Here is a 19,009-nt window from a genome sequence, read left to right as displayed (position 1 = left end):
CTTCTGAGCAAGGCCAGGGCAGCTGGGAGGTGAACATCTTTGTGCAAGCCCTGCCAGCATCCTGTGGTAGGAACCTGACTGCAGAACAGAAGGACCCTGGGGGAAGGTGTCAGCACCACTCCTGAGATGGCTGGAGGAGTCATCTACCATAGTTGCAGCTACTTGCTGAGCAGAGAGATGAGGACAAGGGCTGCACTAGCTTTGTGTCAAATTTGTTGACTTGGGAGGGGACAATAGCTTAGGGACCACGTAATTTAGGTGGCACTAAGGAGTGCACCTGGTTAAGCACCAAGTAGAACAAGAGACATTTCTACGAGTACAGTAGATCTGCTAAGAATGATGCCTTTCCCAAATAATAAAAGAGCTACTCTGCTTACTTTCTAAATGCAGTCATGTTTTGTTACTTCTAACAGTGGCAAAATGCCAGGGTAAGTGCTAATCAGAAGTATAAATAAAATCAAATGTGTAGTGGAAACATGTTTTCCAAAAACATACGAAGTCTGAAACTGTAAAGCATTTCTCTTTTGTCAAGACAAGCTGGGGATTACTTGTTGCAGTCTCAAAGCATTATTAAGGGGCTCAGCAAGGTTATTACTTAGCTATGGTATTGGGGATTAAAGAGGTTGCTTAGGAAGTCCTGTTACTTATTTGCATTTGCTGCAGTAGTTGTTTAGTGTCTCATAACTTGTATTCATTTTATCATTGCCAGAATATCTGTTTACAGAACTTTTGTTGAAGTCAGTCCATGAAAGTTTCTGTTCTCGAAAGACAAGGATTAGCTATTTCTCCCCAAGATGTGCACAAAGCCAATAGCAATTGGTCCTTTCTGCCATCAGGAGCTGGGAAAATAGAAATCAGTGTTTTATCATTTGCAGTGGCCATGAAAAACTTTCACCTAACAGTATTATCTTAAATTAAACAGTTTTCTCCTAATCCATCTTGTTACAGACCTGAAAACATTGGCCCTTCCTGGAAGTAAAGTTTATGGATACTTTGCCAATGACTCTCCAAAGTAGACTCTCTTGGCTTGTTGTTTGCCTTGTTGTAGCATACTGCGAAGCATGTATTACTTCTCAGCCACTGGAGTGTCAAAGACTGTGCTAAAGCCCATATGGTTCGTCTGAAGCCGTAGTATGATTGCAGAAATGAAGGATAATGTTCTAATTTCGAAGAACATGATCTGTTTGCAGTGGGTGTGATGTAACTGCTCACTTGGGAAATATCCTTGTGCTTTACTGAATTACAGGGGTTATAGACTGATGTCTCGTATGATTCATAACTTCATTAAAGTAAGTGTTAGCGTGTGTGTGTATGTGTGCACAGTTGCACACAGGCTTTGACTATTGTGCTAAGGTCTTTTTGCACTCATGTAGTGTCTAATTTCAGAGGCAGTTGAGCAACTGAGAATATGGATTACTTTGTGTGCGATACATGTTCTTATCGGTGTATGGGTAAGCATCTCTAATTAGATGTTTGTATTTTTTAGTGACCATGTGAAACATTATTGCACTTCTTTTTCAGTTTTGTTAACTTTTGTCTATGTTGACACTTTAAAACAATAAATTCTGAAACGATTGAGGTTTTGCAGATCATAACTTTTATCATAAACGTAAATAATGTGTTTGGGTTCTTTTACAAACTGTTTACATATGGAAGTATGACAGCAATCAACCACAAGCTACTTCATTTGCAGATTTTTCATTCTTTTAAGGAAATATTTTTGACAATGGCAGTAAAACAGAAACTCCAATAGTTTTAAAATATTCCGTTAGTTCTTTAGTTGCTTGTTTGTGTTTTGTTTTAGTCCTGTGCTTTCAAAATGATTTTCAAACAGAAGCTGCTGCAAAACTTCGTACAAGTTGGCAGCTGGGGATTCATAGGGCTTTCAGGAGCTGAATTGTTTGATAAAATTGAGGAGGAAGATTTGGGGGTGTTGGTTGCCGAGAAGCTCAACGTGACCCAGCAGTGTGTGCTTCTAGCCCAGAAAGCCAACTGTGTGCTGGGCTGCATCAAAAAGAGTGTGACCAGCAGGTCAAAGGAGGTGATCCTGCCCCTCTACTCTGCTCTCGAGAGACCCCACCTGGAGTACTGCTTTTAGCTCTGGGGCCCCCAACACAATGGGAAATTGTCCCTGCCTGTGGCACTGCAGGTGGAATTAGATGATCTTTAAGGTCTCTTCCAACCCAAATTGTTCTATGATTCAATGAAAATTAGTAATAGCTTATAAATATTTTTTCTACAGAGTAGCCATTCTAGAGGTTTTTTCCTGCTCTGGTTTAGTTCAGCATGCTCTTTAAATTTGCATTAATTTTTTAAACACGAAATTTGAAAAAAGAAATGTGAAATGTGAATATGATGGATGAAATGAAGATTTTGCGAGGAGTCCCGTGAAAGTCCTGGTGTGGTGTTAAGCGTATACTGCAATGTAAGCTGTCAAAGGAACAGTCAAGCTATATTGAGATTTTCTATCTTACAGGAATGAAACTTCTACATGCAATTTACTATAGTTCTTGTATATTATTCATTTATATGGACATAGCACCTATTCATAAATACAGTACAAAGGTTGCAATCCCCTGTTCGTTTGCCTGCTGCTGACTGAACAGAAAGTCTGGGGCATGATCCTGCTCCAAAACTGATGAAATGCAACAGTTTTGCAATTACTGCTTTAATGTTATGTTTGTCAATATAGTTTTGTAAATGTAATGCAGAGCTGCAGTGTATTATGCCATATTCTGTGTGTATGTGTGTGTGTGCACATAGACATACTTGGGTGCTGTGGACAAAATATTCAGGCTGAGACAATGAAACTCCAGAATTAACCTCAAAAAATGGTGATTTTTTTTTCTTTTCCCCCTTAGATGGACAAAACCAATTTTGAAAAAGGGTTACAGACGACGGTTAGAGCTGTCAGATATTTACCAAATCCCGTCTGCGGACTCTGCTGATAATCTTTCTGAAAAACTAGAAAGGTATGACAGCTTTAGTGAAATAACTTTGTTTCAGGAATCACTGCAATTTTCATTAAAAAGATGTTGGAAAAAAGGTTTAAATAGCATTGGGTACATGCACTGAGCAGCTTAAATATGTTCTCATTCAGCACACAGTTGTCATTTGGAGCTGGTTGGGATCACTGGTGTAGATGTAACACCTGGATTCTCTAAATTGCTATATACTGGTACCTGTCTCTTCCAGACACAGGTGGCTGAATCCAGTCCCTCTCCCTAGCCACTGGTGTTGCTTTCCCTGGTGTTCTGGGTCAGCTTATGTCTGCCCTGCTGTGCCAAGCCCCCCACTCCCCACCCTGCCCCCACTTCTTCCTTCTGCTCCTAGAGAGATGGGGAGGAGAATCAAAAGAATGTAACTCCCATGGGTTGAGATAAGAACAGTCCAGTAACTAAGGTATAACACAAACCACTACTGCTACCACCAATAATAATAATGATAAGGGAAATAACAAGGGAAGAGAATACAACCACTCATCACCCGCCGACCGATACCCAGCCTGACCTGAGCAGTGATCTTGCCCTTCCGGGTAACTGCCCCCAGTTTATACACTGGGCAGACATGCTGTGGTATGGAATACCCCTTTGGTCAGTTTGGGTCAGGTGTCCTGTCTCTGCTTCCTCCTGGCTTCCCCTCCTCCCTGGCAGAGCATGAGACTCACAAAGTCCTTGGTCAGAGTAAACATTACTGAGCAGTAACTAAAACCATTGGTATTATGAGCGCTGTTCCCAGGCCGAAAGTCAAAACCACAGCACTGCACCAGCTACTAAGAAGGAGGACTGCTACTGCTGAGCCCAGGACAGTATGCTTAATGTATTTTGATAGTTTATAAATTGAACATTCTGATGGTTTAGCATTCTGTTGAAAAATGAAGAAGAGAGCTGTATGAAACACTGCTTCTGGTCAGCAATTTATTATTGAATAGAAAATGGTGGTCACAGCAACACAGATTAAAAATAATGCTGTGCAGTAGAAGAGTCACATATTTGATGCTTTGTTGGTGGTTTCTTTTTTACAGACTGGAAGAGCTCCAAAACGTTTATTTGCCTATTATTTGTGCTTTGGTCTTAAGTACAGCAGGTTTCTTTAAAACATACAATGTGGCCTTTTCATGAATTAATTCCCTGCAGGGTGATGTATGGCTGAGTATTTAAAACTGCCAAATATGTGACTGAACTAGGTTTGAACTTCTATTGATCTACCAAGTCAATGAAGGCCAGGTCTTTGGGGTCTCTGCAAAGCTTTCTTTCATTAGTCACCTTAGCTAAATCTCCTTGGATATACTTGAGTGAATTGAAGTATGTCAGAGCCATAGACCCATGTATTTGCTCATGCAACTTAATGGTCTTATTTTCTGGTTCCTTTTCAGAGAGTGGGACAGAGAACTAGCAACTTCAAAGAAAAAACCCAAACTTATTAATGCTCTTCGACGATGCTTTTTCTGGAAATTTATGTTCTATGGAATTATGTTATATTTAGGGGTAAGATTTGATCTTCTCTTTAGTAAACTTTTAGTGTTCCATAAATAGATCCAAGTCTTAGGGACTGCTGAATTAATTACAGAATCCTGTGAATAGCTACAAATTTTGCTCTAGGTATTGGTTATAAAGATAATAAATACAGAGATATTCAGGGACCTTCATTAAAAAACAAGTATGTTCTGCTAATGTCTTATCATCTTTAAAACATACATATTAATGATTCTGAAATGTATGTAGTGCCAGGTGCTGGCATATGCCTCTCCAAGTACAGGTAAGAGCACTTGAATTTTTGTATCACTGCTGAACTAAAGTAATTATTTTCTTCTGTTATGGGTTAAGAAGTTTCTAAATCTTTTTCAACACTTACATTAAAAAAATTACAGTGCAGTTTCACACAATTAGGTCAATTTTATCAAAGTGACTATCAGCAACTTCATAGCTAAATGATTTATTCAGATGTATGCAATAAACAAGTCTTCCTCAGTGGTAACAATTCTGCATAAATAACCATGTGAAATATGTGATCTTGCTGCTGTTAGTGATGCAATGTTTATGATCAGGAACTTCATGTGAAAGTCTGAGCTGATTGTATAATCACCTTTCCAACATATTAGTTAGGATTACCCTGACTTAAAAATGCCACCAATTTGACAATCCTAGCTCTAGGGTTAGGAGCTGTGAAAATAGTTTATTATTAATGGTGTCTCATTAGGTGTGTTGGATAGCCAGCCTGTAAATCTGAAAATTGCTGTTTGATAATACGCACACTAAGTATCGGTGTTATTTTCAAGTTTCTGCAATTTAGTATTAAAAGTGGAAGATTACCCTCCGCACTTCTTTGTTCAAAATGCTGCAGTCTTTTTATTTTGAATCCGTGAAGCAGCCTGACATACTGAGATATATCCTAAAATTTTTATAGACTAAAAAGAATGTGAATGCTGCATTTTAAGGGAAGCAGTTTCCTTAAAATGGCCTGAAGTGATCTGATGCACTCAGTGTTTTCAGTGTGAGACAGATCTCTAGGCCAGATTTTTAATTTCAGAAGGTTGTTGCAGAAAGGAGCTAATTCCACTGGCATTAGTGTTAAATGTGAATGTAGCTGTACTTTCAAGACCATGTATTGGGCAGAGCATAAGGGGAATTTATGGCAAATAGCCCACAGATGTCTATGAAGTTCATATTGCTTGCTATAAAACCAGACTTCTCTTTTCTGCTGGCTTTTTATTGAGTACCCAAGGAACTAGTGTAAGAGAATAGGAGCATTATAAAAAGCCAAACCTTCATCCCCATTAGAATGACTCCCCCCTCCCAGGTAGGAAAGGGAGAATAGTGTTGAGAGTTCTTATCACACCCATAAACTTGTTAGTGACTCCTCTGTAGAAGAGGAATGTCAAGCTGGATAGATCTAGTAGGCAGATGAAGAAGGATCGTAATCTGCTCTATGGCAGCCATGACATATATATGCTAAGTGAAAGCACACCAGCACCTGTATCCTCAAGTGTTAATAATTTTGTATACAACACTTCAAACCTAAATAAGAATATCCTGAGAACTAAAATGCAAGTCCTTGACGCAGACTTTTCAGCATTCAAAGGAAACTTTTTAAGGGTGAAAATTTTTAGTGCATCAGGCAATGTTTCAGGTGAAAGAGCATTTTTTTGGGTTAAGCGTCGAATTTGGAGAATGACGTCAGTTTTGTGCTGGAATGGTTCCACCCCAATAAACTTCCATGGAGTTCCTCCTGTTTACATGGCTGTGTGAAAGAGAGGCTGATCTTGCACGTTACAGAATAAGTTTATTTAGGGTCCTGGGATGAAAGTCCTGTAAAATATTTGCAAGTGTATTAATTAGGACTGCTAGTGATGCAAATCTTCCGGTTTGGATCACTGTTGATTTGATTTGCTTAGTTAATAACGAAATATCTTTTCACTTCAGATTGGACTTTCCCCTAAGTATTATGAAAAACCGACTGCTGCTTTCTCTTCTAACACCATGTCCAGGGAAAATGAGTTTCAGTAATAAAATCAGAAAGTCACAAAGTAAAATGGTCTAAAGAAAAAGGAAAAAGTTATTTAAAAAAAAATGGAAATTGCTTCCCTTTAAAGTGCAGCATTCACATTCTTTTTAGTCTTTAAAAAAATTAGGATGTACCTCAGCATGTCATGCTGCTTTATGGATTTAGAATGAAAAGATCCTTGTAGGCCTTAATCTTTTGCGATCACGTTTAGACTGTCCCCCAGATGTGGCTCATAAAGAGCAATTCCGCAATTTCTCAGCAGCAAGGTTTGATTTTGGAAATAAAACTTAAGAGTGAAAAAGTTCTTTACATTTTATCTTTTTGCTTCATTCTCATGGATAGCTACAGTCATGTGTGTGCACACAGATTCTGATTAAAAATAGAGGAATTAAGAAATTAGCTCCCAAGCCAAGTTTATTCTCTCCCGGTGTTTATCTCTCCAACTTGCTGGACTTTTGTCACTAGCGAAGACCTTCAGATCTCCTCTCACTGCCATTCACCTCAGTATAAAGTCACCACTGCTGCAGATCTGTTTCGAAGAGATATGACATGCTCGCCTTCTCCACACACAAGGGCTGTGAATGGAGCAGGGGGAGGAGATGATGGTTACAGTCATGTCTGTGCTCATTTGGAGGGCTTTTCTGCGTCAAACCCTGGGTTGCCTTCTGGCTGTTGTGCAGGGCTGGCAGGAGGCAGTGTGGCTGGAATGGAAGTTGATGAGTCACTTTTTGTCTTTGTGCAGGAAGGGCAGTTAACCATACAGGACAGGACCTCTTGCTATCTAAGGGGCTGTAATAATCCTTCTTTCTATACTCTTTCACCTTGGTTGGTGACTCTTCTCTGGGATGAGACCCTTTTATTGTGACCTCCTACCCAACTCTGTCTCTTATGTGCTCCTGCCATCTTACTACTGCCTTTATTTTTTTAGCCTTCTTCCTCACCAAGCCAGCAACTCCTTATTCATGTCAGGTTTGCATTTAACACCCCCTCCCCTTACCAGCAGTTCTACAAATTTAGCCTACTATACACTGTAACAGGTGCTCCTGTAGAGTCTGCCAGCCAAAACTTTCTCAGTAATTCACTCCTGTTAAAAGTTAAGCAGTGTCTGAGGGCTCTTGCAGGCAGTTTTGAAGATAACTTCATTTCCAAGACTACAGGCAAGTGAAGTCTGTGTGGGCATGCACGTGTGGAACTGTGCTGGGTTGATTTCTCTGTGAGGACTTTTTAAATGGAGCACAATTTTAGACCAGGTGAGGACAGAAAGGGACTGCAGGATTTTTGAGTCATATTCTTTGTTTGTTTGTGTTTTTTTCCCATTTCTTTAAGAAATCTCAGACATGTGCAATTCAGCACATAGGAAACAAAACCTGCGCCTTTCACAATGAATATGGAAAGAGTAAGTCTCAGTTTAAATTTGTTTGATGATTCAATTATTATTCATCTTCATTTTGTTGAAAGCTGTAAGAGGAAGAAATCACTGCCTAAGCTGCTGGTGTTCTTTTCAGGCCCTGCTCACGGAAATTAATGGGAGCTTTGCCATTGATTTGAATGGGGACAGGATGTTGTGCCGTATTGGCATAGGTGCAATCAAGTTGCGTGTGCTTTTGAACTTCACTTTCCTTTCAGCTCTTCTCTTGTCTGATCCCTGAGCTGTTTTCACAGCACCTTTCTTGAAGTGTGGTTTAAACTCTGCTGACATTCCTGCTGTCTGTGTAGTTGTCATTGCAACTGGCATCACAGCTTTGCTCTCATTAGGTCTAGTAGTTTTTCCATTTCTCTCTTTCCCCTCACGCGCTGTAGGTAATGATGTTGTTGCAGGGTGGACACATGCGCTCTGGCCCCCTAGAGTACTACAGCTCCCCCTCATAAACCGTGTTGTGTTAAGCACGTTGAGTTACTGCATTTAATGTATCTGCTCCCCTGCTGTTTGAAACAGCTTCCACACTTCATCTCATCAGCAGACGTGTCTTGCAATTTAAAGCAAAGGTGGTATTCTGGTAAAACAAAGATCTTGCTTCTTAGCATGATACTGGCTACCAAACCAGATGCTTTGCTGTGAGGATCAGTTTGATTCTACCTATATTTTTCTCTTATATTCATCTCTGTGAAATATGTATTTCCACTCAGGCACAGCTGCTGCTAACATTAACTTAGAAGTAGTTTTAGTGTCATATCCCTAATGAGGATTTCCTGAAGTTCTTCCATATAGGTCACGGGTGTAAGTGAGGAGGCAGAGAGGGATATGAAAGTCCTGAAGCACTTCTTGGACACATGCCAAACCAGAGATACGCATTATTGTCTTCAAATCCAGAGTGATAGAGCATATGGAGGAATACACGTAATGTGAAAGTTCTCCTTGTGTAAGAGTAGCCATACCAGGTCAGATTAGCACCATATCCTGTGTCAAACTCTCCTTTCACTTTGGATCTTTACTCTTTTAATTAAGATTTCTGTGAGAGGGATGTTTCTGAGTTTCTTAATGGCCTGTGGCAAATGCAGAGGGAAGAGCAAGGACAGAAGAAGATAAAACATGACTCTTGAAAACTGGATGTTATGATAGGTACCCAGATCTCACTGCTTTTTTTCGTCAGGTCATTCTAATCAGTTTATTTATCCATATTTATATCTGTGCTTAATTTTGAGGTTACAAGAGGAAAAATAAAACCCAGGTAGTTCTGCTTTCATTTGTATATAGACAAAATAATAATATCTTTGGTAAGTAAGATGATAAATCTCCACTGTAAACCAGTAGATTTTTATGCCCCATGAGATAGCAAATGATTTGGCTTATTGCCAGCTATTATTCTACCCTTAGTCTGTAAATCACTTTTTTTTCCAGTGAGCTAGGCATGTATGCAATACCTTTATAGTCACAACAAACACAGCAGCAGAGCATGGCATTTTCACTGGAATAAGAGTAAATACAGAAAAAAGAAATCTTGCTATTTTAAGCCTATATATAAAAGCTTATCTTGGAATCTCTTAGAGTATGAAAGCACCTCATTGTCCTTGAGAGGTGACTGTTTGTATTTTGTGAGTTTTGGGGAGTTTTGGTTTGCCTCTTCGGGATGCATATGGTCTAAGCACAGCTGCCTTGGGTCATGTGTGTTTTAATAAACACTCCTCCCTTTGCCTGCTAATAACACCAAGTCTTTGACAAAGTTGGCTCCAGATTTACAGTATTTGTGTTGGGGCAGAGAGGTGTTTTAATTTGGAAAATGTAGTGAGCAGAACAGGTATGCTATTTGAGATGTAAAATTTCATTTCTTCTGTGAAAGAAGTGACTGGTTACTATCCGTTCCACTAAGAGTGATGTTCAAAAGGGGTTACAGTAAAGACTGTTGCTCTTATATAAGAGACTAAAAGGAACCAAAAGGAGAAGGAAACAAATTAAAGGGGGTCTTCCCATCTATTTATCACCGTAAAGTATTAATTACAGCTGAACTTCACTAGTTCTCTCTGTATCTCTGTATGGGGTTTAATTGCAACAGCGCAGGAGGCTGAGGACAAATGTAATATTGGGCTAAGGTAAAGTCAGGGCTATAGCAGATAACTTGGATGCCTTGCCATTTAGCAGTTTAATATTGCCTCTTTTTCCTCTCCTGCTCTGGTTCTCTACTAGGTTGCTCATCTCAGGATGGGAAGTGCTGAGGCTTATAATGCAGAAAGGGTGGTTTCCCTCTGCAACTTCTATTGAACTTGCTGCCTCCTCTACCATTTAGACCCTCTCATCCTGCTTTTGCTACAATCCTATATACAGTGTCTAGAACTGAGTAGGATGATACAAATTGTTTGGTTTGGTGGTTTTTTTTTGGTTGTTGTTTTTTTTTTTGTGTTTGTTTTTTGTTGTTTGGTTTTTTTGTGTGTCTGTTGCCATTTCTATTTACTTTCTGGTTTAGCTGCATCCTCATTGTGTTCTACAGGTGCTCATTTCAGGAGCTCTGGGTCTTCGTGTGTCCTATAAGTCTGGTAAAGTGCAGTGAGAACTGTTCCCTAAGGGCCAAAACAGAGATCCAGCCTGCTAAACTGGATTCAGTTGTGTGTCTAATCCATCAGAACTCCAGAAAGTAAATGTGGAAGCTGATCTCAGTTGTCACTTTCATAGGAAATGTTCAAACAAAATTTACAAACTAGATTTGCTCTGATGGAGTTGCAGGAGCATCCCAGATAAGAGCAGTGAGTTGTCTGTTCTTCTGTGTAATTACTGCAGCTTTTCATGGTATGCACAGCAAACAGACCTGGCTTCCACATTTAAACTGTAAATCTCAGCTGAAATAAAAATGTTAACCATTTTGAAAAAGTGAACAAACTACTGACAAAAAACATCTTTCTCATTTCCATCTGCAGGAAGTCACCAAATCTGTGCAACCCCTTCTGCTGGGACGAATAATAGCTTCCTATGATCCAGATAACTCCAGTGAAAGATCCATCGCATACTACCTGGGCATTGGCTTGTGCCTTCTCTTCCTTGTGAGAACACTACTCATCCACCCTGCTATATTTGGTCTTCATCATATAGGAATGCAAATGAGGATAGCTATGTTTAGCTTGATCTATAAGAAGGTAATTGTTTCATTTACACTCAAAGCCAAACCTCTGACTGTAGCCTATGTAACTTTTAGGCCAGTTTGTTGAAAGAAAGATTGATGGGTTTGCTAGTCAAGGTACACAAAGTACACGAAAGAATAATGTGGCTAACAGCAGTTTCTGACAGCTCTCCATTTCCTAAGTCCAAAGAATTAAATACTTGTCTACAGCTGGTTTGACTGAAGTCAGCCTCTGTGTGAGTTCAGACTTGCTGGATATGTGGTAAGATGCCTTAATTGTTATACCACTGTGCTCCTGTTATGCACGTGTATTGCAAAGGAGGAATAACATACTTTGTGGTGGCCAACGAATATTTTCAAAAGAGGATTAGAGGTGAAGATTTAAACAGTAAATATTACATAGAAGGAATTGGGTTTGAATGATACTGTGTGAGATCTCTATAGCGTGAAGAATCAACAGATATTGATGGATCACATGTCACAAATCCAAATATTTAAAAAGGTATTTGGTTTTATCAATACCAAAAGCAGATAATTTAGACAAACATATTAGTTACTCTAGTATAAAGCTTACTGTGAAAACATCTTTCAAAGGTAATTGTCAAGATAGGCACAGTAGGAGATTTTTGAGGATGCACAGCAGCACACAGCATGCATGCTTAATTAAAACTTGCATTTGCATATATACCTGTATACATAAAATATTCAACAGAAAGCAAGGACTAAGTCGATAGATCAATGTTTGTAAAAGAATTTAATAGCTATATTAAATCTAAGTGACATAAATAACAAGTTTAATGAGACTTTCTTTACAGCATAAGTAGATAAGTGAATTGTTATTTATACTACTGTACCACTGCTTATCATTTTTATCTGTATTCTGTTTTATGGGGACAAGTTACATGGCCATTTTTCTATGGTTTTGTTTTCTTTTACAGATCTTAAAACTGTCAAGCAGAGTTCTAGATAAAATAAGTACTGGACAATTGGTCAGTCTTCTTTCCAACAATCTGAACAAATTTGATGAGGTACGTCATTGGTTGTTTAATCCGCTTGATGAGCCATCAAATAAATACAAATTCAATACTTCAAGTTGTTCATGGCAAATATTAAGGAAGGAAGGAGCATAAATGACAAACTGCACTGAGTACTTATTGTAGATATAAAATGAATCACTACCTTAACCTTAAAAAAATATGTTGGCATGTGGTCCTGGAAGTGCTCGTTCTCATACTTACGATGTCCTTTACCTCCTATGCTGATTAGTAGAGGAAACCTAAAAAACAGATATACCTTAAAAAAATGCTTGTTCTACAGTCTAGTGGGAACCTCACAGGGAAACTCTTGGTTATGCATTTGATTTCATAGAGGTCATCACTTGCTGGTTCAATCCTTCCATTCTCTTTTCTTGATGACTGTGCCTTTTTACTAAGGTGATCCAGTCCATTCCTGCTGTTGAACAAGTGATGATGTTCAGCATCCTGTTGCTACTATTACTCACTCTTCTAAAAGTGATTAACCGTTGATGTAAGATCTTATTAGGAATCATTCCCAACACATCCATGTTCGACAATACTCCAAGAGTTTCCTGTAGAAGTTCTCTTTTGTTAAAAGACACAGAGGTAGATCCTGGCTAATGGCTTTTGGAACTGGAAACTCTGTCTCGTTCGGCATGTGGGTTTGATTGGCCCATTGGTAGTACAAGGTTTGCTTCCTATTAAAAGAATCAAGATCAGAGAGACTGTAGACTCATGGCTGAAAATGCAGGGTGCATTTACTTTACGCATCATATTCCTATATAGAGCAATGTCAGCTAGCACTGAACAAGCTAGGACAGCAGTGTAGCTGCAGTAACACGGACGCCTCTGCAGCCTGATCACAGGATTCAGTCCAAAATCTCCCCAGTGTGAAGGAATATGACTGAAGTGGGCAGCAATCTATTTTGGATTAGTTGTGTTCACATGACAGTCATCACTTCTCCAAAGTAATATTCACCTCCTATGTCAGATGAAATAACTCTCAGAAGATTCTTCTGTGTATTTTTCTCATCGTTCAGTGGTTGAAAAAGGCGGCATCGATGGCAAATTCTGTTTACTTTTACAAAGCTGGGATTTTTCCTTGTGCATATGCATAGCTCAGAGACAATTGCAGACTGAACTTTGCCTTACAAAAATCAAAGTTTAGGTGTGGCATGTGTATGTATTGCTGCACTGTCATCATAATTAACACCCAGAATGCTATGTGCTCAGGATCACAAATCTTCCTTTATAAACTTGTTTTACTACTGGAAATATTTGTACCATACTTTGTTACATTTTTTTAAGTGTCACCTTAATGACTTCTTCCTTTTCATCTAGTTTTGAGGGCACATCTGTAACTTGTATTGTTATTATTTTCTGCTGTGGGCTTCCACAGGGTCTTGCTCTAGCTCATTTTGTATGGATTGCACCTTTACAAGTGGCACTGCTGATGGGACTGCTCTGGGATATGTTAGAAGCTTCTGCATTTTCTGGACTTGCTTTTCTAATAGTCGTGGCCTTTTTCCAAGCCTGGCTGGGACAAATGATGATGAAATACAGGTGACAAGACTGTTTTAAAATATTTCAGTATATTTTTCTGAACCACATTGGTTTAAGAAGTTTATACCACTTGATTAAGTCTCTAGGTATGCCATTGTTACAAAAGAGGAGTCCAAAGAATGTTTGCTGTGTCGGGAAAGTCATGGACAAGCAGTTACTTATTTAGCTGTAGTTGTCTAAACTTAGCAAAATGAAAGGTCTAACATGTAATAAACAGTGATAATGCTTTGTAGAATTAAAACTCCTTGTTAGTGATTTGATTTATTCTTTTTAGAGCTTTTGTTTTCTCCTTAGTAAAACAATTACTAGATTTCTGATAATTCCTTTCACATTCTTCATAATAATTCTGTTAAAATGAACATTTTAAGCATAGGCATATAGGGAAAGTGTTTCCGTAAGATATAATGGGATATGAACTAAGTATACAGCATGAAAAAGATGAAGATTAACGTACTGCCTTTTTACATTGTAGGAATAAGAGAGCAGGAAAGATCAATGAGAGACTTGTCATCACCTCAGAAATAATTGAAAACATACAATCAGTTAAAGCCTATTGTTGGGAAGATGCAATGGAAAAAATGATTGAAAGTATCCGTGAGTAAGTGTTCTCATTTGTTAGTCAAATTTTTTATGTGCTTGGAAAAAAATAAAAGGTGGCTATTAACATCATCTGTGGTCTTGTTAGTTAAGAAGGAAAGCACACAAACATTAATCCTCCATAAGCTAACTGTGAATTCCCACACTGCAGCCTGGGTTTTTTTCACAATTCATCAAGCTCACTATGGAGGTGAGATTTTTATTATTTTTTTTTGTTTTGTTTACTTCCTCGTTTGTTATAATGATATTTCAATGATTAGTTTGCGGACGTAAAACAATTGTGGCATCTGTGTTTGTTTCTGGCCAACCCCAGCTTCATCTTACAATAAAAAGACCTTTTGTGGTGGTTACCTAAGGCTTTACAGACCTTCCTATTCTGCGGTGAAGGAAACAGTATGAGTCCTCTGCAGCCAGTTTTCTGAGAAATGCAATAAAGCTGGTTTTAAATGGTGCATGCAACCTGTGAGAGGATTAAAGCAGTGCAGATTCATCTATTGATCCTGCACATTTGCATTAGCTGTTATTGTCAGTAGATAGCCTTGTATAATGCTTATCTCCTCAATTAATACCAAGGTTGAACTGGAACTACCAGACCCGAAACAGAAAGGAAGTAAAGGAGCTAACCTAGTTAGCTGAGAGCTATGAGGAGTCCTGGGGGAAGGGAGGAGAGGTGACACATTGATTGATGTATGATGCTTCACTAAAGCTGTCCTGTGTGTTTGTTTAGTCCTTTACAGAGAATTAAAATTCTGTGCCAGTTGTGTGATTGGGAAAATAAAAGAAAATAAAAGAAATACAAGGCTCATATTATCATGTAAATAAAAGAGAGGAAATTATATTTTTACACAAACACCTTCTTGTTCAGCTGCTTTCTGAAAGACAGTCCAGGGAAAGTGATGTTCTTTACCTTTAGAATAAGGAAGATCTTAAAATTTGTAATGATTTAATGATCAGAGAAAACTCAGTCTGAATCCATGCTGGGAATTCTGGCTCGAAGATGGGACTGGGTTAGGATTCGCTCGGTGTCACTTAGTCACGTGCATTGCTTTTAGGAAATTTGGGACCACATCTTGTGAACAAATCCTGTTGAAATCAATTTTAAAATTATAGTCCACAAAGTGGTTAAGGGAACCTGCAAAAAGGACTGTTATTATATGATCTGTATATTCTGCAGTAATCTGTAGCACATTTTGTAATGCTGGAATTCAGTTTTTATTATTTTCTACATGAATTTTTAAAAGTTAGGGATGCTAGCAGTATTACAAGGTCAAAGTATCTCTTTTCTACTTCTCTGCACCAAAATACTGTAGTTTTTTGAGTGATCCAGCAGGTCACTTGGTGAAGACATCACCAGAGCAGATCAACCCAGGAATGTCAAGAGTTTCAGCCGAAGTCTGCTTGCTGAGCTAGCTTTGCAGGGTCTCCCAGTCAGTTGCCTTGTTAATCTGGTAGGAAATGAGGCCTTGTGCTTGAAGCCATGATTGCATTTTAGCAGCAATGCATTATAACTTAGTCATTACCAAACTGCTTCTGCATGATGCCATTTTCTGATGCAACAAACCTGTGCCCTTTACTTGGGTAGACCTGAGCTACCAGATGGAGCTGGCCATCCTGCAAGTGTAACCCTGCTGCAGGTTAACTCCCCTGTGGAACTGTGACACTTCAGAGGCACCAATATAGGCTGTCTCCTGTGTGTCCTCTTAAGTCTATACTGATAATAACTGTTTGTAACTGGTGTCTGAATATACATACCTGCACTTCTATTGGCTATACAAGGTATTCAGAGAAGTAAAAAATCACACCTAACTCTTCCCCTGAACCATAAGCATAGCACTGGAGAAGGTGAAGTCCAAGGCTGGAAGTGTCATACTTTGTCAGCAGAAGATACAACTTTATGTAAAACAAATAATCTCAAACTCATGTATTTGAAGTGATTTCTACAGCATCACCTATAAAACAGGCATATGCTGGACTGTGCTCTATACATGCACAAGGCTCATAGTGTCCCTTCCGTTTTTCTCCAAATGCGTGTGTTGCATCAGCAAGACCTGTCCCAAATTCATGCCTAATTTACAGAGCTCTCAAGCCTACATCACAGACAGATCAACCCATGGAAAACTTTTGTGCGCCAGTCAGCTTGTGGCTGGTGCTTGAGAGCATACTGAAAAGGGTTAGTGCTTTGATTCTCCCTCTTTGGAGTGCCAGCTGAGTGCTTCAGCACTGGGGGTCTTTTTGATAGCTTCTACCCAGGCATTTGTGTGGGACTGGACAAGAATCAAGTGCAAAAATATCTGTTATCCTTGTTCAGCGCTGCCACCCACACTCTCATACAAGCTCTGGAGGGGCTTACAAGGCCCTTTCTCCAGTGCAGTGGCTACTGCTGTGGTGGTGACCTGCATGCCTGTCTACTTTCTTCAGGCCTCTCTTGTGAAATAAAGACTTAACAAGTAGTGCTAGGCACTCTGCTCCAAAACTGGCTGAGCTGAGCTCAGATTTTCTGTCAGCGAGTTTTAGGGACGCTTTGGCTGACAAAAGTTTGTAAGGTGTTAGATGCATGTGGAAGTCTCATGCATGCATAGTGTGGGGCTGAAAGAGGGTTCCTCACAGCTCCAGAATCCTGGATGGACTTTGCATGCAGAAACTGGTTCAGCACCAGAAGGCACATAGAGGTTATGGTGCTCAACTTTGCATCAGCAGGTGTTACCAGAACCAGCGTGACTGTGAACCCAGTGGCTAGAGCACTCACCCAGTGAATGGGCACCTTGAGGTCTAGCTGCGTCTCTAGCCCCAGTTAATTGCTCTTTGCAGTAGAGCAATTGCTCTTTCACTGTGGCAGTGGTGCTTTTGTTCAGGCAAAGCTGTGTTGTGAGGCACCTGGGGAATGTGAACAGGGCAGCAGTTGATGGAAAGCTTCAGCACTGTGAGGCAGGGCTATCAGCTCAGAAAATGAATTACTCTCCTGGATTAGTTCTCATTTTATTTAATATCTTGCAGTAAGATACATAGACATTTTGGAAGCAGTCCAGATAATCACCAGTTGCATTCCCGTCTCTACAGCAGTCAGTAAGCTACTCTGAAGACTGAGCTTCTACAGAAAAAGGAAGGTGGAGAGCAGACTCGCTGCTTTCCACCTCTTCAGGCTGAGGTCAAGTGATACCTTACTTCATGGGTGAAGCTGTTAGTAGGGTGGTCTGCAAAAAGCCATTATAATCAGACTGTGGATTGTTCTTAGTTTTTTTTATGGTCTTGTATAGCAAATCTGGCATCTCAAAGTATGTTACTTCCAGGGGAATTGCATAGCTACATGACTGGATGAATATGGGATGATGTTTCTGGGGGTGTATCAGATACCACAGCATTAGATGCTTAAGGATGATTGTGCTAGGAATTGTAGAGGCTTGTGGTTTATGAGGTATCCAAATTATAACATAAATTATTGTTATTTTGTTTGACATCTCTGAACATTGGTGCCTAATTATTGTTTAGGTCCAAAATTGTTTGGAATCTTGCTTTTTAACTGCAATGCTAGAAAATAAGAAGAATGAACGAGCTTTTGAGTTAATTGTTTACCACCAGGTGCATCCAAAATATTTGTAAGATGTTAACTGTGGAATCCTGTACTAATTATTTGTATTTGTTTTTTTTTAACAGAACTGAACTGAAGCTCACCCGAAAAGCTGCTTATGTGAGATATTTGAACAGCTCAGCCTTCTTCTTTTCAGGCTTTTTTGTGGTGTTTTTAGCTGTGCTTCCATATGCTGTGATTAAAGGAATTATTCTCCGAAAAATATTTACCACCATTTCCTTCTGCATTGTTCTTCGAATGACAGTGACCAGGCAGTTTCCTGGGTCTGTGCAGACCTGGTATGACTCTATTGGAGCAATAAACAAAATACAGGTAGGTTATATGCACTAAAATCTTCCCAAGTACGTAAGCTCATTCTTCATAGCACGTTATCTTGTCAATCGATCAACAAAAGAGCACAGCATTTATGCAGACTTTCCAAATATACTATGTGTTGCTTTGACTACATACCATGAAATGTCATTATAAATCTTGATATTGTTATATGGTTCCCCAGGCAGCATAACCACAGGACTCCCATGCTACCTGCATGCTGCCTTTTTTGAAACGGTGGCATTTACTTATTTCTTCTCATTGCAGAACAAGGAACTTAATAAAAGATATTTCATGAGTTGTGGTTCTTAAGAGATGTTTTTCCTTCAGAAGAGGAAGTACAAAATTAGGAAATGTTTTATATAGCACAGCTTCTAGTAGTTGCAGTCACAGATCTGCTGTTTTCCTAGCTATTAGTTGCAAGAACAGCAGGAAATTGTGCATCTTATGCAAATACGCATCTCATTTATTATGAGTAGTAAACATAATTAAGGTACCAGTCAAATAATTATTAACTACCTTGTCTACTGAGATGAATTGCTCATATACCAGGATGAGAGGCTTATTTACAGAGTCAAATCAAGATGAATTCTCATTAACACTATTTTATCTGCTGTTTTGAAATCACGCCTCAGGAAAAAGAATTTTTATTCAATTTTCAGGATGAAATTTGGGCTTTTTTTATATATTTGCAAATAGATTTTTTTTCTTTTTAAAACATACAATTTATTTTTTTTTTTTAGCTTAATAAAAATATCTACTATGGAATTTAAAGATCCTAATCAGAGATGCTAGTATAGAATAAGAGGCAGGTATTGGATTTTTATGATTTTCAGCTGGCAGAAGGTTTGAGAAGTCAAATCATAAACTTTTCTGTTCAACAT

General features: G+C 39.0%; 1 protein-coding gene across 3 annotated transcripts in view; it reads left to right on the top strand.

The window, feature by feature from the left end:
• The window catches only part of CFTR (CF transmembrane conductance regulator), an 89,306-nt gene that overhangs the window by 12,020 nt on the left and 58,277 nt on the right, over nt 1-19,009 (top strand). For all 3 annotated transcript variants that reach the window (XM_061467650.1, XM_061467652.1, XM_061467651.1), the window contains exons 2-8: nt 2,862-2,972; nt 4,376-4,487; nt 10,852-11,067; nt 11,990-12,079; nt 13,467-13,630; nt 14,103-14,228; nt 17,879-18,125. In XM_061467650.1, coding sequence (XP_061323634.1) covers nt 2,862-2,972; nt 4,376-4,487; nt 10,852-11,067; nt 11,990-12,079; nt 13,467-13,630; nt 14,103-14,228; nt 17,879-18,125 — 1,066 coding nt within the window. The remainder of the gene's footprint in view (nt 1-2,861; nt 2,973-4,375; nt 4,488-10,851; nt 11,068-11,989; nt 12,080-13,466; nt 13,631-14,102; nt 14,229-17,878; nt 18,126-19,009) is intronic.

The sequence above is a fragment of the Pezoporus flaviventris genome, unplaced genomic scaffold, assembly GCF_033815535.1.
Source record: "Pezoporus flaviventris isolate CSIRO_AGI_PZ_B2104156 unplaced genomic scaffold, CSIRO_AGI_Pfla_v1 ptg000045l, whole genome shotgun sequence".
Taxonomy (NCBI): domain Eukaryota; kingdom Metazoa; phylum Chordata; class Aves; order Psittaciformes; family Psittacidae; genus Pezoporus; species Pezoporus flaviventris.
This window is presented reverse-complemented; position numbering and strand designations above follow the sequence as displayed.